The sequence below is a fragment of the Amblyomma americanum genome, chromosome 9 (assembly GCF_052857255.1).
Source record: "Amblyomma americanum isolate KBUSLIRL-KWMA chromosome 9, ASM5285725v1, whole genome shotgun sequence".
Taxonomy (NCBI): Eukaryota; Metazoa; Arthropoda; class Arachnida; order Ixodida; family Ixodidae; genus Amblyomma; species Amblyomma americanum.
The window spans coordinates 112281624-112309257 of NC_135505.1; the positions used below are offsets into that span (position 1 = coordinate 112281624).

A 27634-nucleotide genomic window follows, 5' to 3' on the forward strand; every position below is an offset into this window, starting at 1 on the left:
CATGGAGGCAAAACGCTAAGGCGCCCGTGTGCTGTGCGATGTCAGTGCACGTTAAAGATCCCCAGGTGGTCGAAATTATTCCGGAGCCCTCCAATACGGCACCTCTTTCTTCCTTTCTTCTTTCACTCCCTCCTTTACCCTTCCCTTACGGCGCGGTTCAGGTGTCCAACGATATATGAGACAGATACTGCGTCATTTCCTTTTCCCTCAAACCAATTATTATTAATATTCCGGCTCCCAGCTAGCAAAGGGGCCTTCTCTGTGCGAAGTGATCACCAAAATGGCTCCTTTATACGAAGGGTGTCTCAGAATTCAGCTGCGTAATCCTTCCTTTATTGTTCTATTGAAAAACAACAACAAAACTGGTAGGGCTTTAGCGTATAGTTAAACTTAGTACACGTGCGAAAGCATGTGTTTAGCCTGGTTGGCTAAACCACTGGATGAAACTGGTTGGAAGTTGAAGACGACGACTATGTGCAATGCACAACGCGAGAGTGTGCTGCAGTTTAGCACGAGGCGTGATCAGCTGTGGCGATAGCATAGTACTCTCGTGCAGTGGCCTGCGAAGCTGACCTGCTCGCGCCGCCGCGGGTTCCAAACCCGTCGCCGTAATATTTTTTTTTTATTTCTGCGTGGGCTGTTGCTATGCTAGGTTTGGCTAAGGTCACCCTCAAGGTTACTTCTCTCTGGCTGCAGCTGGCCTGTCGCTCCTCCAAACTAACCCGAGTTATTCCGAGCTTGACGTAAGATTCTTGGTTGGGACCGTGTTAAGTAGCTTTCGTACTAAAAATTCCACATGACGTCACCTAAGTGAACTTTCACTTACTGCCGTTAATGTAGACACCTGTCTGTCATTTTCTTCGTTTTCTTTGTGCTTTATAAGAGCGCGCTTTTAGCGAAAGGAACGTATTTGCCTTTTCTACAGTACTGACATAATCAGAAGTTCATGATAAGCGCATTTTTTTTCAACGGGAAGTTGTCTATGAACTGCATGAACTGCAATCTTTTCGCTTATTGTAAGATTGCCCCATAACAATCAATATAACCGTAGATCCCTTCGTAGGACGCTGGAAGTTTTTTGCTCTTTATTGTCAAAAACACGTTCCATTGTTTTTCTATGGCACACTTAACTACTTGGTGCGAGGGCTGCAAAAACTTTAAAAGTAAGATTTTTGTACGCATCGGGAGGTTCGATTATTGCTATCAATATGCTCATTACAGCATCTTACAGTATCGCAGAGTTGTCTGACAAATGAAAGTGACGCCTCAGAAAGATGGACTCGCCCGTCAGAATTAACTCAGGATCGCATGTCAAATTGGCCAGAACTTATAACAGCTATGGAATGTGTACTGTGCGCCCCTAATTTTACCGATAAAGTGTGACGTTGCGTTGTAGTCAAACGCATCGGCCATTTTACTTTATTTCACCTTACCTTACTGAATTCTGATCTTCGCTCGGGGACCTTCGCAAGAATTAAGGGGACCGAATCGATCTCGTGTCGTGCCTTGGCCTGTAATATCCGCCGACGTTTTAATATATGCCCGCAGATGCCTGTCCTGGAAGACAGGAAATTTGAGAGCACCACTTTTCCAGAGATATGATTATATTCCCATCACCGCCGGTGCTCCGCGCTTCGAGCGCCATCTATCAGAAACGTGAGCCGACGTGAAGGCCTCCTTTTCCCGTTTACTGTTGAATAGTCGTGCCCACGTTTTATTCAACTTGCTTAGTTCTATCAGAAAATAATAAGACATATAGCCGCCATTTTTTGAACACGACATGAAGTTACCCTCTGGCGTTCCTTCCTTTTATCCTGGAAACTTGCGCCCGCGCAACCTTAGCATCGCCCCAACGCGTATCCTTCATTCCTTCCTCGCTTCCCCATTTTTCGTCCCCAAATGGGACCGCGAGGCCCTATCGCGTTTCCTCGCGGCCTAGATTCCCATGATTCCCACGTGCCGCTCTTTCGTTTTTTTTTTTCGGAACCCCGCGACCTCACAGAGAGAGAGAGAGAGATTCCGGATGTCGTCTGGAGAGGGAGCAACAGAGCAAACCTGTCATTCCCATGGGCGTCTGCGTGCCATCACCGCGTGTCCACTTTCGCTTGAGAAGAGAGAGAGAGAGAGAGAGAAGGAAGAAGATGGGACAAAAATGAGGTGAAGAAAAGGATAACCGGGTTTACGGGGGAAAGCAGGAGCGGGAACAAGATGAACGCGAGCTTGTTGACCCGGAACTTGACGCTCCCCTGACATCCGCTGCTACAACCGTCGGGGCCGATTGATTGCTGGAGCAGACCGGTTCTCACGCGCCGATGCACCTTCGTCACAGCCCCGTGCCTGGCCCAGTTTATATCGCTATTTATTTTTTCTATTGAGGAGCAGTTTTCTATAGCTTATTTGAAGTAGCTGCAAGGGAAGGTTGTGTTTCATGTTTTTCTTCGCCTGCCTTTGTGTGAGATGGGAAAGATATTGAATCTGACGGGCTCGGTCCATTTAGGTGTGGACGTTTTGTAACCACTAGGGAAATCGAGGCACTGGAAAGAAGGCGACCTGAATACCGGATCCACCGTGGAAGCCGACTGACCTGAGGCTATGCAGTCTTCTCAAAAAGACCTCAGTCCAGTTAGCGATTACGACGACTAGCGTGCCGTAGGTAGATGCTGGTGCCGTTCGTCATCGGCGGGAGGTGGTCGAAATTATTCCGGAGCCCTCCACTACGGCACCTCTTCCTTTCTTCTTTCACTCCCTCCTTTATCCCTTCCCTTACAGCGCGGTTCAGGTGCCCACCGAGATATATGAGACAGATACTGCGCCATTTCCTTTGCCCCCAAAAACCTAGTATTGTTATTATTAAAACATCCCGACCGCGGGATTAAGTATTCTTACTTTATGGAGAATGCGGAAAGTTTCCATTTCGACTGCTGCGACGCCGACACCTGCTTTGCGCGCAGGTGGTATCTCAGACAACTGTCGCTGTAAAAGTAAAAAAAAAGTTGGTGCTGACAAACGCATGACAACAGAAGCTTATATGCACAATTATTTATCATAATCAGCCTACCTGGGGCCGCTGTGGGACAAATTCCCCATCGACTTATCTCCAGTTAGCATTGCCCCTCGCGAGCTGTGGCCACCTTATCTCAGCAAGTTTCCTATTCCCATCTACTGACTTCACTCCCTGCGGTCCGCTGCTGCGTTTACTTTCAATTGGAATTGTCTTTCTTATCCTGAGGCACCATTATGTGTTCTTCGCAATGCATGCCTTGGCCATGCTCATTTTATATTCTTTATTTCTCTTAGGACTCTTCGAATTCGGGTTTGCTTTCTAATCCAGCCCATCTCTTGGGGAATAATATATAAATATTTTTTTAAACTTTTAAAACTACCTATGAGTCTTCCTCTCACAGAAAAACTATGGCCAACTGTGCGCCGACACCATCCTCGCCTGCGTAGACGGAGACATTTATTTATTTATTTATTCAAATACCCTCAGGGCCCGAAGGCATTAAAGAGGGGAGTGGGAAGGACATGCGTTGGGTCCTATACAGTGCAGCAGAAAAGCAAAATAGAAGAAACGAAAACGCGGCGAAAAATGAACAAAACATAACACAAAATAAGGTAAGAGGTAGTGGTAGTGGTTTTATTAAAAAAATAATAGTAAAAAGGAAGGAAAACATTTTTGCTAGCCCCGGCATCTGCCATCAATACTGAAGCACCTGAGCTGGGGCAGCGGAAATAAAGGACAGCAGGCAGAATGGAGAAATGAAATGAAAGAGGTGAGGGGACAGGGTATAAAGGATAGGGGGAGAAGTAATAAGGTAAGAGAAGGCAAAAGGGGAAAAAAAGCAATTCCCCCCAAAAGAGAGCATTTCCGGCAGATGGCAAAAAGACAACGAAAACGAACGCAAAACAAAACTGACTAAAATCTAGAAATAAAGATTACATAGGGCAGTCTTAAAAGAAAATTGGATTAGAAAGATCGACAATGTGCCTGGGAAAGTGGTTCCAACTGTCAGAAGTTTCGGGGACAAGAAGAAAAAGCGTGTTTAGTATGGCATGACGGAACACCTATTTTGCGAAGATGATCCATGCGGCCTGAAACATATGTAGGGTTAGTTAGTAGCCGGCTCTTAAGCACAGGATTGTAGTAATAGATCTTATGAAATAGGCATAATCGCGAAATCTTTCTGCGGAGTGAAAGAGGTGGCAATGATAAAGTAGTTTTCATACCAGTAACACTGGAGATACGGAGTGGAGGAGGGGAGGTTGTTAAGGTAGTGAGGGTATTGTAGCGCTGCACGGGGGAGGCGAAAAGAGTATGCCCATATGCATATTAAGGGGGAATGCGGACAGAAGAGTTAAGAGCGATAATGGCAGATGTATACGGACACGCTGAAATGTTGATAGCGATGATGTGGCTAGCCCTTAAGGTGTGTACGCGTGTTACGCTAAAAAGCACTGCGATAGTAGGAATGGTGGGGTGGGGAAGCATGTTTAGTGAGTGCCGTAGTGGACTGTAGCAGTCTTCGAGCGCCTTCATACCCCAAGATTTCTTCTCTCATTTGCGCTACCGATCAACGCGTTAACCAACTAACCAACACCAACCTTGAGCGACCAGCTTGCCAAAGCCGTTCTAACCAACGATCGTCTTTCTCCTCTCCCTCACCCTGCTCTTGGGCCGTGCAGAGAAGCGCAAGAAGCTCTACTACGGCACCGACGTGATTCCGCTGCCAGCATGCCCCGTGTCCACCAAGCCCGTCCAGGCCACGGGCGAGGAGAAGGGTGCCGAGGGTGGTGTCGTTCCGGGACTGGTGAGCGCCGGCGGCGGAGGAGGAAGCTCCATCGTGCTGCTGCCCTTCGTGCGCAGCCGGGCGGCCAGGGACTCCACGTACAGCAGCATGTCCACCGCCAGCAGCCGAGGGGAGGCGTCCGTCTATGTGAGTACTATATGTTTGCCTGTTCAGAAAGAATTCGCACCGGGCTTGAGGTACCTTATAAAAACGGTCCATAGACAGTCTATCGGCTTCTTATAGGCTCTATTGTCTTCCTATAGATATTTCCCTTTGTCTATCCATAGTCTATAGACTGTCTATAAGCAAAAGTCTACTAATAGTGTATGGCCATATATCTATAGATTGTCTATAGACTCTCTATAGGATTTGTATCAAAAGTCTACTAATAGTGTATGGCCATATATCTATAGATTGTCTATAGACTCTCTATAGGATTTGTATTGTCTATATAGACTGTTCTTTAGGGTTGTCTATATCTTCCTATAGATATTTCCCTTTGTCTATCCATAGTCTATAGACTGTCTATAAGCAAAAGTCTACTAATAGTGTATGGCCATATATCTATAGATTGTCTATAGACTCTCTATAGGATTTGTATCAAAAGTCTACTAATAGTGTATGGCCATATATCTATAGATTGTCTATAGACTCTCTATAGGATTTGTATTGTCTATATAGACTGTTCTTTAGGGTTGTCTATAGAGAGTTTATAGACTTTATAGACAGAAGTCTGTGGACAGTCTATGAACTGTCTATAAGATTTGTATTGTCTATATAGACTGTTCTCTAGGGTTGTCTGTAGAGAGTTTATAGACTTCATAGAGAGAAGTCTGTGGACAGTCTAAAGAAATTTTTGTAAGGGACGTAGGCGGGATGTTGGAGTTTACCTTTTACGCGATAGTGTATACAGCTCGTTCGGTCTAAAGTCCGTCGGCGAAGTCTGCACCAGGGGTCGGAAATAATTTGTGGCTGCGTAAGAAAAATCGTGTCATGCCAACCGTTTGCCGCACAATGTTCGGAACGGTGTCATACGATTCAGCGTTTCTTGCAGCATAAACTTCCTAGTTGAGTTAGGGCCTAGCTCGTGTTAGGGATTCGAACCTGCGACTTATAATGGCGGCTGAGCAAAAAAATCGTCCCGTGCACACCTTTTGTCGCAGAATGTTCGGCATGGTGTCGTACCATTCAGCGTTTCATGCAGCATAAACTTCTAGAGTTAGAGGCTGGTTCGTGGCACGGATTCGAACCGGCGACGGTGTGGTTCTAGTGATCGATGATTTATTGGTGTGTGATAGGCGATGTCTAGTTAATGAAATTATTGTAATTAATTGACTACTTGATTAAATTAATAAACGAAAAAAATGGAAAAAGGAGGGTACAAAGGTGTCTCAATGCTCAGAATAAAAAGGGAATGCTTTATTATGCCACTTGAGAAAATTTAGAGTGTCATTGGTCAATAAATAATTGAACAATTTAAGAAATGAAAATTGCGTTCAAAGGCATCAAACTGCTCAGAATGGAAAGCCTAACCAATTACGCTATCGCGTCATACCTTTAAGGCGGAGCTTAAGTGTCCGCTCTAATTTTTGTTTGTTTGTTTAGCCGTTCAGCGGGGAATTCGAAACATTCCTGGCACTTCCTCTCTGTTTCTTAATCATGACTTGAAATGAGCAGGCTGTACTGTATAGCTAGCTTTCCCACTTCTTTCAAAAAACTTTTTTAAAGCTTACAGCGAGGAAAGTAATCGCAGCGAATAAAGAAGAACGGTAGAGGATGCATAGCACGGGGTGTCATGTTTTTTCTTCACTATGGGTCTCATTTTATGCTCTATGCTTCGTGGTGGTTCCTATAACCAACTAGACCGGTAAACATGCTAACGCAGTTAAAAATGGAAACGTAATTTCTCGTATACCGACACGAGTTTTGTCGTCCGCAGTGAAGGGTATCAACTTGAGTAAGGAGCCCGTGTATATATAAGGCAGTTATGGTATACTTTTAAGTTGTTTGACGGGTAACATGATTATTTACAAATAATGTTATCACATGTAGGTTACACGATCCATTAATATGACCATCGGGACTCATGCGGGACTCGTGCGCCATGCCTCACTGACAGTGAAGGCACTGATCGTGATAGTGATGATCACACCATTTCGTGTGAAAGACCTGATCTGTGCAGTAAGCCTAAATGTGCCGCAGAGTTTTCCTAGTCGTTTGCGCAAAAGCCTGAGAGGTGCGGTCTGCTATTCCCAGTGCCGCCCGGTATCTTATGGATGCAAGCTTTCTATGGCGTGGTGCCTGGCTTTATTTATTCATTTTTTACCTGTACTATTGGCCGGTGAAGGCCGTTACTGGGTGGAGGCAGAAAACAAGCTTCTTGCATCAAAAAGTAAGGCTCTTAGAGAAAGAACACAACAACAAACAAGAATACGAAAACTAGTGCAGAATTGCAACGTATACAAAGTGCGTTTCCAAGGTTGTGATTTATACAATTTTCGAGTGATGACAACGTGTCTGATTGCGGAACAGCAGCTGGTAGGTTATTCCACTGGGCAATAGCTCTTGGAAAAAAGTAATGTGTGCTTGCGGAGCGCAGTATTTATAATCATACCTTCTTCTTAAATTCCTTGACTCTTCTAATTTAAGTATTAGGGCGAGGGGGTGGGGGTTAAAAGCTTATCTGCGGTGAAAAGCTTGGGGAAAATGGGTCTTCGACTACACTTTGTGCAGAATAAGCATTTTATGTGTGGCGCTGTTTGGCCAAGCTGCGATTGCAATGAAATCAATAAAATCAAATATATAATAATAAAATAATTAAATATAATAATAAATCTTCGAAACCTGCGCTGTGAAACAGCTTGCCTTACATCCAGTTCGATGCGTGTCTCTTCGCAGAGCGACAACTCGGGCGACGTCGTGGCCAGCGTAGATGGCCGCGACGAGCCTCCCCCCATGCTGGGTAAGGTGACGCTGCTGGTCCGATTCCAGGCGGCTTCCCCACCAGGCACTTCCTCCCAGGGCTATCCGGCCGGAAAGCTCTTCGTCACCATACGGGTGAGTTCTGACCTTGAAGATTAGGGTAGATTTTATCGCTAGCACAAATGCAGAGGGAATCAGTTCAGACGTAGCGAGCTTAGACTTGTCAGGGCTTCCACCGGGCTTTCACTTCCCCGGAAAGCAGTACAGTTGAACCTCGTTATAACGAAGTTGAGGGGACACGGCGGTTACTTCGTTATAGCCGTAGCTTCGTTACAGCCCGTGCTGACCGAGCTTCCAAGGGGAATCATTCATTCGTTATATCCGCTATTTCGTTATAAATCGTTGCGTTATAACGGGGTTCGATGGTAATTAAAAATAAACTCCCAGTCTTTTGACCTCCAAGCAGTGTGAAGGAGTCAGCAATTGGAAAAAAAAAGTTGCAGGTTATCACCGAAAAATGCCTTCGTCCTGCCCATAACACCGTGACCTGGCTTTTGATGATTTTGTTTCGTTTCGTGGCGGCCGGCTTTGACACGTGACATTTAAGACTGCCCTGGAATTTCGTCCTGGACAGTCCTCGGACGATGTCGAAAATGCGTTAATCGCTATCTTTTACGTAGTCTTCTGGACTCTCTGAACTATCAGTTTGGAAGCTTTCGAATTTCGCACATCAGGGTAGGAGGTAATGGTCCTTTAGGATACTTGTAATTCATCCAGTGGCATTAATGGCGACGCTGTGCACAGGAGGCGCAGAACCTTCCTCCCAAGCCGTACGGCGTGGTCTGCGACCCGTACATCAGCTGCAAGGTGATCAAGGGGCGCATCAAGAAGCCGCGCCGGGGTAGCGCCGGACTGCGCAGACCCAGCTGCATCGGTATCGGCGGCTCGGGGCACTGTTTGTGCCAGTACCAGACGCAGACCAAGCGCAAGACGCAGAGCCCGCTGTACAACGAGACCTTCTCTCTGGACCTGGCCAGGGGCGAGCTCAAGGAGTCGTCCTTGTACGTGGCCCTCTTCGACATGGACAAGGTAAGGCCGACGCGTTGATAATAATGATAATCATCATCATCATTAACAACTTTACTGTATCTACCCACTGCAGGGCAAAGGCCTCTCCCATGTCTCTCCAATTAACCCTGCCCCTTGCCAGCTGGGTCCACCCTATGCCTGCAAACTTCTTAATCTCATCCGCCCAGCTAACCTTCTGCCGCCTACTGCACTTGCCTTCTCTTGGAATCCACTCCGTTACTCTTAAGCACCAGCGGTTGCCTCCGCGTTACATGCCCTGCCCGAGCCCATTTCTTCCTCTTGATTTCGACTAGGATGTCATAAGATTAGAGAGCCTTGATTTGTGTTGGAAGCTGTGAGGACACCCTGGAGAAGGGAACTGCAGATCCATACAGAAGACGCTGAGTGCAAATTCTGCGTAGTTGAATTTCCTCGGTTGGCCCTTGCGAGTGGTGACGGAGCACCGGTCCTTTTTACGCGATAGCGTGTACGGCTCGTTCGGTCGAAAAGCCGTCGGCGTAGTAGTCGGCGCCGCGTGTCGGAAATTAATGGGGGATGCGTAAAGAAAATCGTATCATGGCAATTTTTGGTTCTAGTGATTCCTGACTTATTTGTGTGGGATAAGCGATGACGACTTCATAACACCATCGTAATTGATTGCTTTTTAAATACAGAAATGAAAAATAAAAGACATCGGAAAAAGGGAAGTTCACTGGCGTCAGAATGTTCCGAATGAAACGCCAGTTCTTGATGATGCTAATTTCAAGCATTTAGTGTGTAATTTTTCAATTATTTAATTGAAACAACTTAAAAATTGAAAATACCTTCAAACGTGTCAAACTGCTCAGAATGGAAAGCCAATGTTTGATGATGGTGCATATCGGTGTATATCGTGGTCCTAATAAAAGAATCTTTTTTACGGGATCTTCCACAACACCCCCACGTATTCTGCCGCGGTGGCTCAGTGGTTATGGTGTTCGGCTGCTGAGTACCACCAGGACGCGGAATTGAAATGCGGCTGCGAAGAGTACACCTTGATGACCCTTAAACAGTAAGAATCGGTATGGGGCCATCCACAAGGGCTAATAATAATAATTGGTTTTTGGGGAAAGAAAATGGCGCAGTATCTGTCTCATATCGGTGGACACCTGAACCGCGCCGTAAGGGAAGGGACAAGGGAGGGAGTGAAAGAAGAAGGGAAGAAGGAGGAGCTCACATGTGCTAGCCAAGTTGGAGGCTAACTTGATACAAGGATTTGAACCTGCGGCATATGTACCTTCCATTGTATGCCTTTCCGGAATCTTACCTCCCCTTAAGGCGCGGTTGTGGTGTCCAGCGAGGTATGAGACAGAAACCGCGCCATTTCCTTTCCTCAAAAACCAATTTTCATATTAAAATGATGCAACGTACGTCATAAACCGTTGCGGCTGCTGTCATAAAATTTCCCCTTCTATATAGCATACGTCTCTCAACAGAGAGGAGGCTGTCACTTGGAGACAATTACAGACAGGTTCTTACCCAAATCTACTCATACTAAACAAAATGCACCCAACTATATACGCAGACAAATGTCCCTGGAGCGACGAAAAATCCACATATATCGCATCACATGGGCTTGCAAAACATACACGTGGTCCTTAAAATACAGAACCCGAGTGCGGAGAAATGGGAGACTGTGCTGTCCAGCGAGCGCTGTGAAGACTAACAAGGCTTGGTACAGCGAGCTCAACGGGCGGCAGTGGCCATCGGAGCCCTGGATTGAGGGCAACCGACCATTGATTAATAGTGGACGAGCTCGACACATAGGACTGCTGGAGATACAACCATGAAGAGAACATCTCTGAAGATGCCGAAAAATTGCAGAGTACAATAAACTTTTCTCCTCCTTTAGGTTGGAGACTACTTCGCGACAGGTATTCGAACCGAGTGTCCAAATGTTTAACTAAGACCTTTGTGCTGTGCGATGTCAGCGCACGTTAAAGATCCCCAGGTGGTCGAAATTATTCCGGAGCCCTCCACTACGGTACCTATTCTTCCTTTCTTCTTTCACTCCCTCCTTTATCCCTTCCCATACGGCGCGGTTCAGGTGTCCAAAGATATATGAGACAGATACTGCGCCATTTCCTTTACCCAAAACCAATTAAAAAAATTAAAAAGACCTTTGTGTGGTCTTTTAATCAGCGTTCGGAGGCACGTCTTCGTTTGAAAATTGAAGCTTGGTTTCGGTGAAAGGAAATGTCCCAGTATGTCACATATCGGCCGACACCTGAACCGCACCGTAAGGGAGCGGATACAGGAGGGAGTGAAAGAATAAAGGAAGAAAGTGGTGCCGTAGTGGAGGGCTCCGGAATAAATTCGACCACCTGGGAGTCTTCAACGTGCACTGACGTCGCACAGTACACGGGCGTCTGGAATTTCGCCTCCATCGAAATTCGACGGCCGCAGCCGGGATCAAACCCGCGTTTTTCCGGACAGCAGCCGAGTGCCATAACCACTGAGCCACCGTGGGGACTTTTTGTTTTCTCATTCCATCACAACGCGTCCACCGTGGCCGAGACTTGAGTCCCTGGCCTTGGCCTCCGGAGCTGGACGGCGTAGTCACTGCACCACAGCGGATGATCGAGTGCAAGCGTATATCATGCATATTCATGCATAAATACCTTGGTTTTTCCAGTGTACAGTCTTTGTAAAAAACCTAGGGGTTTGCTTCCAAGGCCTGTAGCGGAGCTCCTAAGCTCTTTTGACAGTCCTAAGCTTGGTAGGATTGAGGAGTTGTCTTCCCGCCTTCGTCAGATTAAGATCGCTGAGTATGCAAGAGGAGCCGCGTTGGGGGACTCAGAAGACCCCTTGGACTGTATACTTTTGACAAAGATTGTACCTGTCCTCGGGAGCATACTTCGCAATTAAACACACGTGTGGGCACGGCAAATGCCTCTACAGCGCAACTTAAACCTCCTTTCCTGCTGTCTCAGAGCACGTTAAGATCCCCAGGTGATTGAAATTATTCTGGAGAGGACCACTACAGCACCTCTTTCTTCCTTTCTTCTTTCACTCCTTCCTTTATCCCTTGCCTTACGGCGCGGTTCGGGTGTCCGCCGAGAATCTGTGAGACAATTACTCCTCCATTTTCTTTCCCCAAAATCCAATTTTCATTTTTTATCCCCGTTTCCTGGCTGCTGTTTTGTGTCCGGCTCTTCAGAGTTCTAGAAATAACTTCTTTTGTCGCCCCAGTTTGCTTCAATTACGGTTTTTGTTTATACGCTCTACGCAGCCTGCGGAACTGAATGCGCCTTGCAGCGCTCTTAATTGTTTACTTAAAATTTGGAAAGAAATTTAGGGAGCGCTTTTGCTTCAATGGGCGCACTGTAGCGCGTTCTGCATGATAGGGCGGAAATTTGGTATGTTGGTACGTTCAGCTTCATTTGCGGTAGGCGGACGGATCTATGCTGGAACCAGCTTCGAGAAGTAGAAATATGGGTGCCGATTTTCCCCGTGCTTGATAGAATCAGGGGATGCTGCGTCAATTTTCGACTGAACATTCCTTCTATGGCGTAAGCAGCGCCATCTACGTCATGAATATTGCGCCCCTATTACGATTTACAGCCAACTTCGCTACATGCGGTTTATTTCCTGTTTATATCAGTTATTAATTCTTGTAAAAGTGTGGATCACAACACGAAGAATCGCTCGACACCATCCGTAACACCTTGCGACAAATAGTTCGGCCGTAATGGCGTCTGAAGGTAATTGGAATGCAGTGTTTGGGGGCGGAAAGGTCGTCTTTGCGAATCCCGCACATATTTTGGTGTTCACCTTAATAATTGTATCCTCAGGAACATGTCAAGTAATTTGACACCACTTCGAACACACTGCGTTAAACGGTGGCCCTGAAATTATATGTAAATTTAGTTCTCGGGGGTAGAGCTGGGGGGTCCACTTCGATGGCCGCTATACTGGTACATATGTATGTAACGTATCAAAAGTATGTATCAATTGAGACGCTGTGCGCCCATTGTTGCTTTGTGATTGTCCGGACCCGCCGCGGTGGCTCAGTGGTTAGGGATCTAGACTACTGATCCGGAGTTCCCGGGTTCGAACCCGACCGCGGCTGCTGCATTTTTATGGAGGAAAAACGCTAAGGCGTCCGTGTGCTGTGCGATGTCAGTGCACGTTAAAGATCCCCAGGTGGTCGAAATTATCCCGGAGCCCTCCACTACGGCACATCTTCCTTTCTTCTTTCACTCCCTCCTTTATCCCTTCCCTTACGGCGCGGTTCAGGTGTCCAACGATATATGAGACAGATACTGCGCCATTTCCTTTCCTCAAAAACGGATTATTATTATTATTGTTGTCCGGTAACGTGGTAACTGTTTCATTACAGACAGACGCGTCATTGACAAAAGGAATTAGTAAGAGGTAATGCTCTTAATGTCTCTGCCGTATTTATTTCTGTTCTGTGACCAGTTAATGGCAGCTACGAGCTGCATTCAGTTCTGCAGGCTGCTTAGGCGTTATAAATAAAGCATCTCTAGCGAAGCAAAACTTGGCTATGCGATATACAGTAGCTGCGTTTGTATGGAGGAGAAACGCGGAACTACACAGGGCACTTATAATTGCTTCCCTGGTTTGAATGCGAAAGTATTGTTTTATAGCGTTACGTCAACTGGTCGCGTTTCGAGCCTCCGAGTTATTCTGACTCCGCGGATATAATTCAAGATGGCGGCCCCATAGCAACGACATGATATCACAGTGCTTGGCATTGTAACAGAGGTGGTTACATGATGGAATGAAATAACAGGCGGCAGCGTGATGCCCGAACACCACAACTCGAGACGGAGCTGTGTCGATCCGATATATATATATCCCAGTGTGGAAGGCGCCAAAGTCGGGCCACATGTGTAATCCCCATGTGTAATCCCCTGGTACAAACGGTTCGGCCGTAATGGCCGTCTAAAGGTCATCAGAGTGCAGCGCTTGGGGGCGGAAAGGTTTGGTTTAGTTTGGTTTATAGGGGTTTAAGGTCCCAAAGCGACTCAGGCTATGAGAGACGCCGTAGTGAAGGGCTCCGGAGATTTCGACTACCTGGGGTTCTTTAACGTGCACTGACATCGCACAGTTACATGGGCCTCTAGAATTTCGCCTCCATCGAAATTCGACCGCCGCGGCCGGGATCGAACCCGCCTCTTTCGGGCCAGCAGCCGAGCGCCGTAACCACTCAGCCACCGCGGCGGCTGAGGGGGCGGAAAGGTCGTCGTTGCGAATCCCGCACATATTTTGGGCTTCATGTTAATAATTTTATCCTCAAGAATATGCCAAGTCATTTGACACCACTTCTAACACACTGCGTCAAACAAGTGGCCTTGAAATTTTGTGTAAATTTAGGTCCCAGGCGAAGGGGTTCCACTTCGATGTATATTAATGTAATGAAAGTGTAGGTATCAATTGAGGCGCTAACGCCGACCGTTGCTATGTTATAGTCTGGTCACGTGGTAATTGCTTTGGTGAATTTGACCTTTATTGCAGACAGACGCGAAAGTGCACGGGCCTGCCTACTGGCTTAAGCCGAACCACGCTCGCTGCTGCGTGCTGAAAGTAGGAGAGGTAATTGATAGGAGAGCACAAATAGAAAGAAAAGGCGCGTGCTAATATGGCCCTGGCGACCCGTGCCAGAGTGATTCAAGCCGAGCACTCCGCCATATTCCAAAAATAAGTTTAATATCTTATGCCCAAGGACCCGCAGCAGATAATAAATCAGGTATCGGGTATCAGATATCGATACCACTACCACTATACGCATAGAGTAGAGCATGGGTGGGTTGATCTAACCCTTTTGAGCTCGACAGAGTGGTGTCCCTGGTCACCGTTCGCACGCGCTCTGGAGGCATTTCCTCGCATGCTTGGCCACTTTTGATGCCATGGGTGGTCGAGCAAAGGCAATGACCGCCATTAAGGTGTTAGCGTTAGGAGCCCGTGCTACTGATCAGCCGAAGTCGTCATCGGCGTCCGGTGTCGACGTTGTTGACCGTGATCGAAAAATCCACGAATAATGCCCAGAGAAGCAACCTACCTTGGTGCCCCACCTAGTTCGCTGGTGGGCCACCCAGAGAATCAACCTACCTGCGGGGCCCACTTGCCACCTGTCTTAGGTCACGTGACCTCGTGGCGTCTGAAAACCTTTCCACTGGATTGTGAGCAAACAGCCCACCGTGGCAGTTAAATTTAATGACTGGTCGCGAGAGGTTCCTCTGGAAGAGCAGCCTGGCCGCACAAGCCCCACTGGTGACAGCACTCGATCGCCATCGTAAGGCCGTGGCGCATCGCTTAACGGCTGCATTACTGCGCCAGGAGTGGTTTGAAGATCCAGGGATCTTTGAATGTAAAGCAGAGAATGCCCAATTCTTCATATATGGGCATCAACCCGTAAACGCTATCGCGTTATGCCCGTAAGGGTGGAGCTTAAGTGTCCGCTCCCATTTTTATTTCTCTGTCGCAGTGCTCGAACGACACCGAGGTTGGCGAGGTGATTGTTTCTCTCAAGGAAGTTGAGAGGCTGGTGGAGGATCCCTCGGACCACATGCTGGAGCTGGAGCTTAAAGAACCTAAGCAGGTAAGCCAGGCATGCATGTATATAGACAACACCTGAGCATTGTAGTGCCTCAAGACACTGCATAAAGAGCAGAAAAAGCATGGAGCAGCCAGTTTGGACAGTTGGTTGCTTCGGACACAGTGGAACCCACAAAGAGCAGAAGTGCAAGATGCCGGGCTAGTTGGTAATCCATGATGAAAAAACAGCGCAAGGAACGAGACGAAAAACACGAATGAAGAAGAAGAAGCGCCCGTGTGTGTGTCTTCTTCATTCGTGTTTTTCGTCTCGTTCCTTGCGCTGTTTTTTCATCAAAGAGCAGAAGTCAGCCGTCGCCGTAGCTCAGTTGATAGTGCACCGGACGCGAAATTACTAGGTCGTGGGATCGGATCCCACCGGCGGTATTCGGTTTTGGTTCTGCTTTATGATCAATTATCTTTGAAATAATTACCCCCGATGATATCTCATTGATGCACACCAGAAATTTAAAAATATCCCCGGTGCTCCTTGGTTTTGGTGACTGTTGGCTTCCCTCATGGATGAGAAAGATGTCGTTCGATACGAGCACCTTTTTGTTTACTAGCTTGTGGCTTCGCACACGAACAGTTAGCTATGCTCTGCATATGCAAACCACAAGGATGTGGTCGAATCGGTCCATCTTCACGTTGTACCACGATGTGTCACCTGCGTCGCCTGTTTAAACCTTCTGCTATTGAAGCAGAGGTGCTGAAGTATGTGAATGGACAGAGTTTATCTCAACACCACCATCATTCGAGTACCACTGTCTTGTTTCATATATGTCCAATCTTAACAGCGCAGGTTCGCCTCTATTGTGTGGCCTTTCGGAGCTTTCATATGGGCCAGCCAGTCTGCTAAAATGCGACGCCTTGTTTTTAGTGATGCAATGGATGCATGAAGTTTAAAAGAGCGAGCCTATGGTCGAGTTGAAACTATGTGGTGAGTACAGAGGGCGAAGTACTCACATGTGGAGAAGAAAACTATAGACAACGTTTATCTGTGTGCACACATCGACTAACCATGGTTAGTTGATGTGCCTAATTAAGTAAATGGCAATACTAGACAAAACAGGAGTATGGGGTTTTAGATATGACGTTTCAACGTCCCATTCACTCAACCACCTTTGAGGTAAATCTCAATAACGTTTTACCACCTTATCCACTGAAGGACAGTAGGCGTGTTCCTATATGTTCCTATAGCCTTCTTCCTGTGATGTGTTTTTAGCAGAACATTATTCTACTCATTCTTGACCTTCAGCGATAGTGCTACAGTGTTGTTTCTTGTTTCTTGCATAGTACAAGGGCGAGATCCTGTTTGGCTTGAGCTACCTGCCGACAGCTGAAAGGCTCACCTTCAGCATCATGAAGGCCAGCAACCTGACGTCGCCCATGAACAACCTCGAATCATTCTGTAAGCACAATCGCTCTGTTTCCATAGCCCCCCTCTAAGGCTACTAATGTTTCATTCTCGTCATGATGAAAGGGCCGCCCTTCTCTCACTATCGCCATCTGGCTCTCTCAGACTTCACATACTGATGATACTAGCAAAGATTGTGAATGTCATCAGCGGTGAATTATAAGTCACAAAAGATGAAAAATGAAAATTAAAATTGTTTTTTGGGGAAAGGAAATGGCACAGTGTCTGTCTCACATATGGGCGGACACCTGAACAGCTGTAAGGGAAGGGATAAAGGAGGGAGTGAAAGAAGAAAGGAAGAAAGAGGTGCCGTAGTGGAAGGCTTCCGAATAATTTCGACCACCCGGAGATCTTTAACGAAATATACAGGCTGAATAGCAAAAACATGCATTGAAGTTGCCTGGTTGTAACTACCAAAGGTCTGTCATCTTATGTGATGCTGAGTTCCTCTAGGTATTATAAATAGAGCGATTTATTTTTGAAATCGAAGGTAATACTTTAACTGGGTTGCGAAATATGAAGATGAATTTTAATGGGGTATGGGCAGCTTTTGACAAAGAGCACCCCGTATTTTATATGCAGAATGAGGTCCTAGACCCGTTTTTGAAACATTTCGGCCAAGTGAAATTGAGCACCAAGCCAGGGGCAATGAGCTGCGAAATAAGCAAAAATGATTGCAATCTCCGGTGTCGTTCAAAGCACTTCCAGGTGACTTACTTCATTGTCTGTTTTGTGGTAGCATTATTTCAAATTCAATAAATCAGCCGCAGCGGTCGAATTATGATGGAGGCGAAATTCTGGAGGCCTCTGTACTGTGCGATGTCAGTGCATGTTAAAGAACCCCAGGTGGTCGAAATTTCAGGGAAAATTTTGAATTTTTCAATATTCAAAATTTTTGTCCAAGAATGTTGGACAAGGTCCTGTGGTGAGCGTCAACCATTTGTGTGCGTCAACTTCGAGTCATTACTTTCTTACTTTTATTTTAAGTATTCTCTCAGTGTGTTTTACTTTCCAGGTCCTATAATGAGACCCTTAAGAGCCTACATTATCGTTAACAAAGCCTTGAGACGAGATTTCTCAGGTTGATCTCAGAGATTGTGAATCACTTTTGATACTCAGCCTCAAAAATGTCTCGTGACAATAACATGGACTGTCTCTTTGATGTGCGATTACATTTAGGTGAATCCCTGATAGTTTTTGGCCTGAATGATCAATTAATGTCTTCAGGCTCGTGGCTGTAGAGACAGCATTTGGTGAACACATTGTCGGATGCCCACCAGTTTTCCATTCTGTGCATGTTTTCCCCTGGCCTGATGGTCGAACTCTCTTGGGCGAAACTCTTCAGAAAATGGGTCTTGCCTGCACCGCGTGGCGATTGAACACGTTAGTCATAGCTTCGCATTTCTCAGCCGTTTTCTGGGCTATTAAAATGAAACCACGATTAGTAGAGCAGAGTGAGGGTGGATTCACGCGTGTGACGTACCCGTGTCCTCCTTGTTCGCAGATCCCTGCGTTCGCGTCCTGCTCTTCCACAGCGGCAAGCTTCGCAAGAAGAAGAAGACGGCCGCTCAGCACTCCACCCTGTGCCCCGTCTACAATGAGTCGCTCACTTTCGACGTGCCCCAGGCCGAGCTGGACAACGTCGTGTTCCTGGTGGTCGTCAGCCACCGGGACCCCACGCAGACCGTGTCCTCGCCGGACTCGCCCACCACGCCTGTGGCCGGAGCCCCGCAGCAGCACGTGGGCAAGGTGGTCGTGGGGGCCTGCGGCCGCGGCAGCGTCCTCCATCACTGGAATGCCATGAAACAGAGCCCACGCAAGCAGGTCACCCAGTGGCACACACTCCGGTGAAGTTGGAGGCATGCCGACGACTCCTTCCCGTGGCCTCTCCTGTCGTAACCCGGCCCCTGTGGACGCCGCAATAACTGCCGCCCACATCATAATACCAACCATGGACGTCGATATTATGGCAGTGCCATTTCGATGTCCAAAGACGTCTAAATAGCAATGGACGTCACATTATTACGGTATTATTTCTATGTCCAGGGAGGTTGCCATTCCAAAGCGGCGCTGCTAGTCGGCGACACTGCTTCCAAGCTGGTATGCACAGCATACCAGCTTGGTATATTAAAGCAGTAACATTGTAGTCGTCCAGATAACTAGTGTGCGCGTCAGAATGACCAGCAAGGGCATTTGTAATACGGTCGCATTATTTAGACCCTCCAAAGGTATGACTTCTGTGGTCGCTGCTATTCAGTGTCAGTGCTTCCACGCCGTTACAGCAGTGTATACCAGCGTGGCATGCTGGAGTAGAAGTGTGCACGGAAGCCAAGGAATATCAGTGTACCAAACTTGGTGAGGCCGTCAGTGCCGAGCTCTTTCTGACCTCCCCCATGCATGTGAGTTGATTGCAGGGACTCAAAAAAGGAGCATGAAAAAAATGAGGAGTTCACATGTGTGTAATTCTGGGCAATTTGAAGCATTCATGTGCTGTTCATTTCACCCAGGTACACACAAGGAATGTTTCTAGAGACAGTTTTGACTTGTGAAGCTGTGCACTTTTGTGTTTACCACGTCCACTAACACCACCTTCCTGCAGTAGTGAATTTTATCCTCTGTCTGGAATTTTTTACTCCAAAGTATCAGATGCGCAAGTGACAAACCAGTTCATGGTTTCAGTGTTTAATTCTAAATTACCTTCCTCTAATCTTGCTCTTAGAGAAAATCACAGCTTGCAGTCCTTATTACGGTGTACACTGTTGGCTTTGGTTGGTTGGGGCGGAATGCTTTTGCTGCTATGCCACTTCCTTATCTCCACATGTGTGTTGTGCTCATAGACAAAATGTCTTGGATAATCCTCAAGCCAAGTTTTGTTGTCTTTTCAGTGAGAAGAATCTTTTTCACTGAGCAATATAACTGCCTTTTCTAGTTTTCATAAAGTACGGTTTTGGTTGCATGATAAGGCTTATAATTGCGAGAAAGTTCTTGTTGTTTGCTTGCTGCGTTTTGTAATCCTGCCATGTTGTGCTGGTTTCTGCCAGTACGATTAAAGCGTCCTCTTGAATTTTGATCAAAGTATCTATAGTTGCGAAAAGGCAGGAACCTTGATCAGCCGAGAAAACTTGTTGGTCTCCTCTTTTATGATTAAGAAAAAAATACCCACATGCCTATTCTTCCTCCTAAGGCATTCTTTTCCCGCAGCATTTTCTGCTTCTCTCATTCGTTTCGCCTTTGGTAAGATGTCTCTTCAAGGCTAAATGAGTTACAAAATTGGAACATTGGCCTTCGTACGTTGCACTACTATACATGTATTGCATGATCGCTGTGGGTGGAAGTTTGTGTCATTGTCAGAAAAATACCAACATCAAGGTGATGTCTGGCATACCGCTCTAAACAAATATTCTTAATTATATGCGATAGATGATGGCTTCACCTGCTGACTGATATTCAGCTTTCTCTTATGGGATCATTTCAGGGTGTTTCTAATGGCATAATCTTTACTGTGAACACTGTCGCGCTGTTAACATGAAGCACATCTCGTGTGCTGAATTTTCCTGGTTAATGTTAGTTGAATTGTAAACAGAAATTTTCTGTGCTTTTCAGAGCACTGGAGCACAAGTGAACGTTATTTGTTAAAGACAAGATTTAGCTGCTTATCTATTGTGCATTAATTTTAGCTCTTGTGCATACCGCACGAGAAAAGTCACCTTAAGATGTTTGCTTCCTCCAAAGATTAAAAGCACAGATTTTCCAATTACTGCGTCGGCCGCCAATATAGAGTTCGGTTCCAGAAACGCACACAGATTGAAATGAATTCGAGAAGCCTTAGTCATGCCCCTTTCCAAAAAGAGCTGGAGTTAGACGTAGGGCACTCCAGCAATTCTATTTACCCTCAGAACTTACCACAGTTTTAGTTCACTAACTTCTCATTCTCAAAGATAGAGTAAAATATATAGTTCATTTCTTTTGCTGTATGTTGTTTACACTGCTAGAACTTAGGAACTAGACGCTTTTTGCAAGCTTTATTAGAAAGTTGTGGTAGACGTGCCCAGAATAACATGCTCACCACTCGACTAAGAAAGCTCCCGATGTGCAGGGAAGGGGGTTCTTGAAGCAGCACAACAAAGACGAAGTGAGACATTTAGAGAGACGATGATTAGTGTCTCTCATTTCTCTGTGCTTTTGGCTATGCCTTTTGCCCTCTTCCTCATTAGGAGCCCACACCAACCCAATTATCCTTTCTCTTTATATGGCCTATGATGTAGATGCCATTAATAGCACAGCTCCTCTTAAAGCCATCAGACATATTTTCGGTGCTCACCTGAACCTTCACTGCTAGCATCATTTTAAGACATATCGGTTACTTTATTAGATGCCATCTGATATGGTGAAAACTTAGTGGAGACTCTTTCAGGCATGCACTGTTGCACTTATTCCGTTGCACCAGTTCCTTCAAGTGATATTATCCAGATTGCTCTCAATGTAAGTCGGGGCATACAACATGTTTTCCAGCGAGGAAACATAAACTTGTGTATTAGGCAGTAAGGGTACAATCTCTATGTTAGTGTTAAGTATACTTGCTTCTGAGCTTTAAGGCCAGCATGCATTTGTTTTGAACAAACATGAGGTGTCCCAGAGCCTTCTTCTCAGATGTTTTAGAGTCATTTTTTATTGCAACCGCTTTGTCAGCCTTTGCGGCTTTGGTTTAGTGCAACATTTTTGTAGCTGTTCGAGATGTAATGTGTAAGCTGGCCGCATGAAGAGTTTGCGGTAGCCGTTAGTGAGATAATCATCGATCAGAGAATAAGACATAGCGTGGTGACGCATAATGAGTGCAGTGTAGAAGACATATCTCATGTGCTGCGACGTCAGCTCTTACCTCTGTAGATTTGAGCAAGCTAGCCATTCTGAGGGAATGAACGCAGGTACAAAAAGAACACGGCAGCTTTTTGGGATGGTATTTTGGACTTGTTTTAAGCAAATAATTTGATCCCTGCTTTGTATCGCCATTCTGGACTCGAATGAATACGCATTTCTCTAATGAAATTTCCAGTTGTTGACAAAGTTGTTGACAAAGTTGTTGACAAAAACTAATTTGTAGTCATGAGGAAAATGATTGGGCATATGATTTTCTATGCTGATGTGTAGGCTGAGTTTTCTTTGTACACACATAAACTTGTCCTGTGACATTCCATAATTGTTGTTTGGTTGCAATGTCAAACTGTGTTACTAGTGTGTGTACATTTGAAGTTCCTTGTAGCGGTTTTCGAGACGGAAACCGGCACTGTACAGTTGTTTTTGCTATCCCTTTAAGCCAGTTTGTTTTTGTGCACCGTTTACATGATTTATGAATGCATTGTTCGTCCCACACTTGTTGAATAATGCACTGCTGCTGTGAACATGTGAAAAACCTTTGTCGAAACGATGACCTGGAGAATAGTGCTGATGCCATGTTGGCAGGAACTCCCACAAAGCCAGGCACGGCCAGTTTGCGAATTTTTCTGAACAGTATGCTTGGTAATGCTTGAAACTAAGCCAATCTCTATAGACGCTACTGTTGTGAGGGTTGGGAACTTATTTGCATGTAGTTCTAATGCTACTTTAGCTCTTGACCTCAGTGAATCTTCTACCTTGTACAACAGCTTTTTAAATTTGGAAGGGTGCACTCTATGCTTGCATTTCTTTACTTAAACCCTGTATTGTTTACATTGAAACTTGTGTATAAAAGGTAAGCAAAACCTTTGTATATACAAACGTGTCAGCCAGTGGTTCTCTAATCATCTTTGGAGAGACTGTTAATCTTGTTTATTGGTAAATATGTGCAGTTATCCAAATGTTCTAACAGCACTTGATGCTTCGTGTGAGGCGGTTAGAAATCTGAGGTTGGCTTGTTCTCAGAAATCTTCGTGGCATTATTCTGAGACACAAGGCTCAGAAAAACTGAAGTCACAGTCACAAGCCTGTTATAACGACCGTTACCTTGAGATTTAGGCACAATTCATAGAGTCTGGTAACATCTTCCCATATTTTGAACTATTAGGGATTAGTCTTAGCTGTAGCATGCTGAGCAGAGCTATAGAACGCTAGCCTCTTACGTGGCAGGCCCACTACAAGGTGCTCTTGATCCACATATGTGTTCAAGCCACTGTGGCAGTCCTTGTGTCAAGGAACTCGGTGCCGAAAAGATATTTTCTGGTGTATGTACAGCTAATGCAAGCAGAGTGTTTACAGCTTAAGAAAAGGGAAATAACGGGAAGATTTGTATTTTTACGCAGTTTTTTGTTACACTCTTTTTGGACAGGGGCATGGGCAAAAGCACTTGATTGTTTTCTCAGCTCGCTTTCTGCATTTACACGACGTTTAAAATAAAATCTTCATATAGCTTCCTGTGACCTCATTTAAAATGAAGCTCTTTTTCCAAATATGGCATTCAAGTTACCAGCCTCTTTTAATGAATCATGGTGCTCAGTTAAAACTTACCCTCAAAGTCGTTGCGTAAGCAAGAGCTTGCTGTTTATTGAGGTGTCTGTTCCTGTAGGCAGCCCGAAAGGTTTCAACCAAAAGAGGCTGCTAATGTTTGATAGTGCACAGGTGCTTTAAGGCATCCTATCGCTAAGTAGGAGCCAATTACGGTGAGCATATTTAGCCACTGCCCATGCCTCATGACAATACGTTCAAAAAGTGGAGAACCATATGGACGCAGAAAAGAAGCACAGATACAGACACTAGTTATGAATATTGCAGGTAATTTTCAATACCTGAGGAATTGTGAACTGTGACTGCGTACCCGCGCAGAGTACATCAGGAATCTTGCATTGCGCCTCCACTGCTCTTTAGAGTGCCTGAGTGTTGGTGTTTTTTTTAATATGCCTGTACCATCTCAGGACAGTGACTTCATACTTGCTTTCTGACAGGAGAATTGGCTGCTAGTTTTTTACTGCTTGTACAACGCTTGCACATTGGGAGTACCTGTAAGCATCTCTGAAAGTGCTATCCTGAATTACTTTTCAATATGTATTGAGTGGGTAAAACTTAATACAGAAGACTGATAAGATCTGGATACTATGTGATGTTTGACCCAATCACTGTGATAAACAGGAAAAAAAGAAGCCCTTTCTTAGAACGTTAGACCTTTCCCGAGACGCGGTTGTTGCGTCTGTACCGTGGAGCCTCCGGAAACTGTCGGTTTGTTAACTTCACAAATGTCACTGTGATGCCTAGAGATGTTGGTGGTTGCCTCAATGTGCCGCTAAAAGGTAGCGTTATGGCACTGTTGGCTTTCTCGTTGTATGTGTGCCACAGATAGCCTGTTCGTTCCATTCAGAGCAGTCAGTTCTCGTGCAAATGATGTCCTGTCATGTTCATCTCGTTGCAAAAGGCGCCACATAAGCCCTTTTGTTAGAGTACCCTTTCTCTGGTAGTCAGAACTTGGCCAGCGGAATCTGCCGCAGCCTATTGGGTGTCCTTTGATATGTAAAATGAGTGTGTGTAAATAACTACTGATTTGTACGCGCAACTTATTTTTTGAAAGTCAGAACTGTGCCACTAAAAGTTACATCCTAATAATCTGTAATTTTTTCTTTGTACTGAGGTCTGGGCTTTTAGTCCTTTGTCTAACATCGTACAATTATGTCATGTTTTGCATATACACTCTGCAGATCTTGAGGAAAAGCCTTTTCTCCATGCTGTCCACGCAAGTGTTCTTGTGTATGTGACTATCATGAAGTAATCTCATGTGGTTTGTGCAACAGTCACACCATCAGCTATCAGCCAGCCGTTTGCACTGCTGGTAGACAACTGAGGGCGCCATGATGACATCTAGTGACTGATATCACCTTTATGTGCCCCGTAGGGTTTACCATAAATAAATGAGACAAAGAAATTTTAGCCCCTCTACTGAACACCTATGGAAACCTTTATATTATAGACTACTTTATAGAATCAGTTTAAATTAAAAAGATTGTTAGATCCTGATTTTTTTTCTAAACACTGCAGTATAAAAAAGATTGTTAGATCCTGATTCTTTTTATAACACTTCACCAAAGACACAAATTTTGAAGGAATCAAAAATCTCTTCTGTGAAGTCCGAATGGCATCAATTTGCACATTTTAATCTTTTTCAGATAGCAGGCTAGATACACTTAGTTACAGGTGCACTATTCCCAGGTTTCTTAAATATTTTGTGTGCTGCCTTAGTATCGGAGGTAGCCTTTCTTCTACCTCCCCATTTCAAAACAGCACGTGAGATAAAGTTAGGGTCGACCTCTCCGCCTTTCCTTGAAAACAGAGCACTGTATCTCTGTCTCAATGTAATGCGGCAGTAGAAATCATCTAATTGGCTAGATATGTTCAATTAGCGCAAATATGTCTTGTTTCTACAAATATGCAAATAAAAGTTTCTTTTTTCTTGCGTATTTGTTTAGGGTGTACAAACGCAGTGAGCGCTCAATAAATTACATCCTTTTGTCTGGTTTTTGCAGTCTAATAAGGAATTTGACATCAGCCAATTAGCCACAGGAGTCAACATGGCGCCCTTAGTTCTTCGTGAGAGCTTTGCTTGATTAACATCAAGGATGGACAGACTGTGGTCAAGGCTGAGCTCATACCCATGTACTTTGTCCTGCACCCTTGTTGTGTTCAAAATGTGATGTTCACGCTGTCAAGCTACTCTTGGCTGTGTCATATATATGAGCATATGTATACAAGCACGTAGTTTTCAGAAATTTACTTGGAGAAACGACTCCATGTTTGATATGCTCCCCGCGGAAGTGTTTAGACGAGCATTAAGTGTAGTGTTGCTGTAGACATGTCTGCAATGTCCTCTTGGCTTCTTCTAGCAGTCGTCAGTGTAGTCTCATTTGTAGTTTCCGCTTCCTTTGAATGCCTTCAGCCTGCATGTGTAACTCAGTTTTTCCGAGCTGCTTGCCGTCCTCTAAGTCTTTCGTAAGGTAGGCTGCGTAGCTGTCGACCGTCATACCTGGTAGCTTGTATTCTTCCGATGTGAAGCACTTGTATACCCGACCGTTGCTGTTAACTTTTTATCGATGTGCACTCTAGCTTGGATTTCACCAAATGCAACATATAAGTTGTGCAACCTCTGTAACTTGCATTGCTATACTCTGCACAGGACAGTACACCGATCTCACTACACACCCAGTGAGTCTGCCCTATATTTCTGATTAAGCAATGATGCGGGCAGTTCCCGTTGCTTCTGCCATCTGTAGTCATGTGTAAACGCTCAGACTAGTGCCGTGTCTAGCCACATCGTGGTTTGAAAACAGGGTGTCAATCATAGCAAACTGCAAATTGTTTCTGTTTATACAGTAAAGGCGATAGATTGGAAGTACACTTCTTTGTGGCTTCTGAATAGGAGAACGTGTCCTGTAAAAGAATTTATTTTTGTTTGAAATGCAGATATTTACAGGGATGTGTTTAAAACTGCTTGACCTCCATCGCTGATCGTCATGCTGATTTGTGGCTTTGAGATAGGCTTTTGTAACGACAGCTGTCATTCGAAATTCTTGAAGAACTACATCATTATGTGACAGCAGCGGCGGATACTTGTGCTAAAATCGGTATTTTATTATTTTATCGCATAGAATAGAGGTGGTTTCAACGTGATCCTTGTTCTCAAATTGAATGAAAACTTCAAGTAACTGTTGGCCACGCGGTGTATTTAGTGCTAGGAGCGAGGGTTTGTACTTCTGATGGTTTAAAGAAGTCTCTGGAGGAGGCGACGTTCCGCCGTGTGCGCATATGTCCATTTATGATTGACTAAAACATATACATCAAAGTCCGATGTGCAATAGCTGCAGGCCTGGTCCGACAGATGGCAGTCGCGAAGTGAGAGTAGAAATTAAAAAAGAAGTGGGGGAATATCTTTGCGCTTACAAGCTATATGGTGAAGGGAATGTCGGAGGTTTCGGGGTGGATATTTTAAGTTCGCGAACTGCGCAGTAATAACACTAAACAAATGTGTTTGAAGATCAGTTGTAAAAATACGATATCATAACCGGTCAACAGCCTGCAAGATCCTCGTGCCGAAATGCCTCCTGTACAGCGCAATGGGAGTGTCGCATAATCTGTCCTGACTCTCGGGGAAGCAGGGTGAAGCATAACGTGTCGATTGCATGTTATTGCTGGAAGCGTTTTTGCCTTTCAACTTCTGCAGATGTGACGCTGCACAGTCGCTCTCGAAATAAACCGAATCAAAGCGTGATAAACGGTCAAGTTGACTCAGCGTGTCACTAAGAGGGTTTTGGAAGGACACGATATCTTATGCCAAATACTGGCGAACGCACGCATAGAATTGGTGGTGGTAGTCGAAGCACAACGGTAGAAGAATGGGAGGAGCAAAGAGAGTGCTTTCATTTCTTCTCACAGGCTGTCCGCGTGTTTTTCGACTTTCCTTTATCCTATAAACTCACTCTACTTTTTATCAGGTTCTGGGTCGCGTTTACAAATCCTAGTAGGTACAATGAACGAAAACTGCGCATCTAGCGACAGCGATAAACCAGGAGTGGCCACACACTGGAACCCAACTGGAAGCATTATCACAGACTGAAGTGTCATAGTTCTATTGACAGCAGGTGGTTTGTTGAAACCTCTGGCGCTTTTCTACCACTTTTATTTCTGTGACTTCTCAGTGACTTAAGTTTTTTTTTTGGTCTTGTTCTGTAAAAAGTTAGAGAATGAACTTGTCTGAGCTTTTTAAGGTTTTTGGTGCCCTTAGCAAGGTCAGCGTGGAGCTCATGACTGAACTGTATCACCTACGCGTAGTCTGAGAGGCTTCTGGCTGTATTCCCTAAGCTTTGAAAATGAGCCTGGCATTTGGGGGAAG

The 27634-nt window shown here is 45.3% G+C and overlaps 1 protein-coding gene across 3 annotated transcripts in view; it reads left to right on the forward strand.

Moving 5' to 3' along the window:
- LOC144104103 (synaptotagmin-1-like) overlaps positions 1–19940 on the forward strand; it is a 265166-nt gene extending 245226 nt beyond the window's left edge. For 2 of the 3 annotated variants that reach the window (XM_077636909.1, XM_077636910.1), the window contains exons 3-8: positions 4684–4934; positions 7686–7844; positions 8514–8798; positions 15271–15384; positions 16674–16788; positions 18299–19937. In XM_077636909.1, coding sequence (XP_077493035.1) covers positions 4684–4934; positions 7686–7844; positions 8514–8798; positions 15271–15384; positions 16674–16788; positions 18299–18645 — 1271 coding nt within the window. In that variant the 3' untranslated portion in view covers positions 18646–19937. Of the gene's footprint in view, positions 1–4683; positions 4935–7685; positions 7845–8513; positions 8799–15270; positions 15385–16673; positions 16789–18298 lie in introns of all 3 variants that reach the window. The other variant, XM_077636908.1, reaches the window with a different exon arrangement.
- The last annotated feature ends 7694 nt before the right edge of the window (positions 19941–27634 follow it).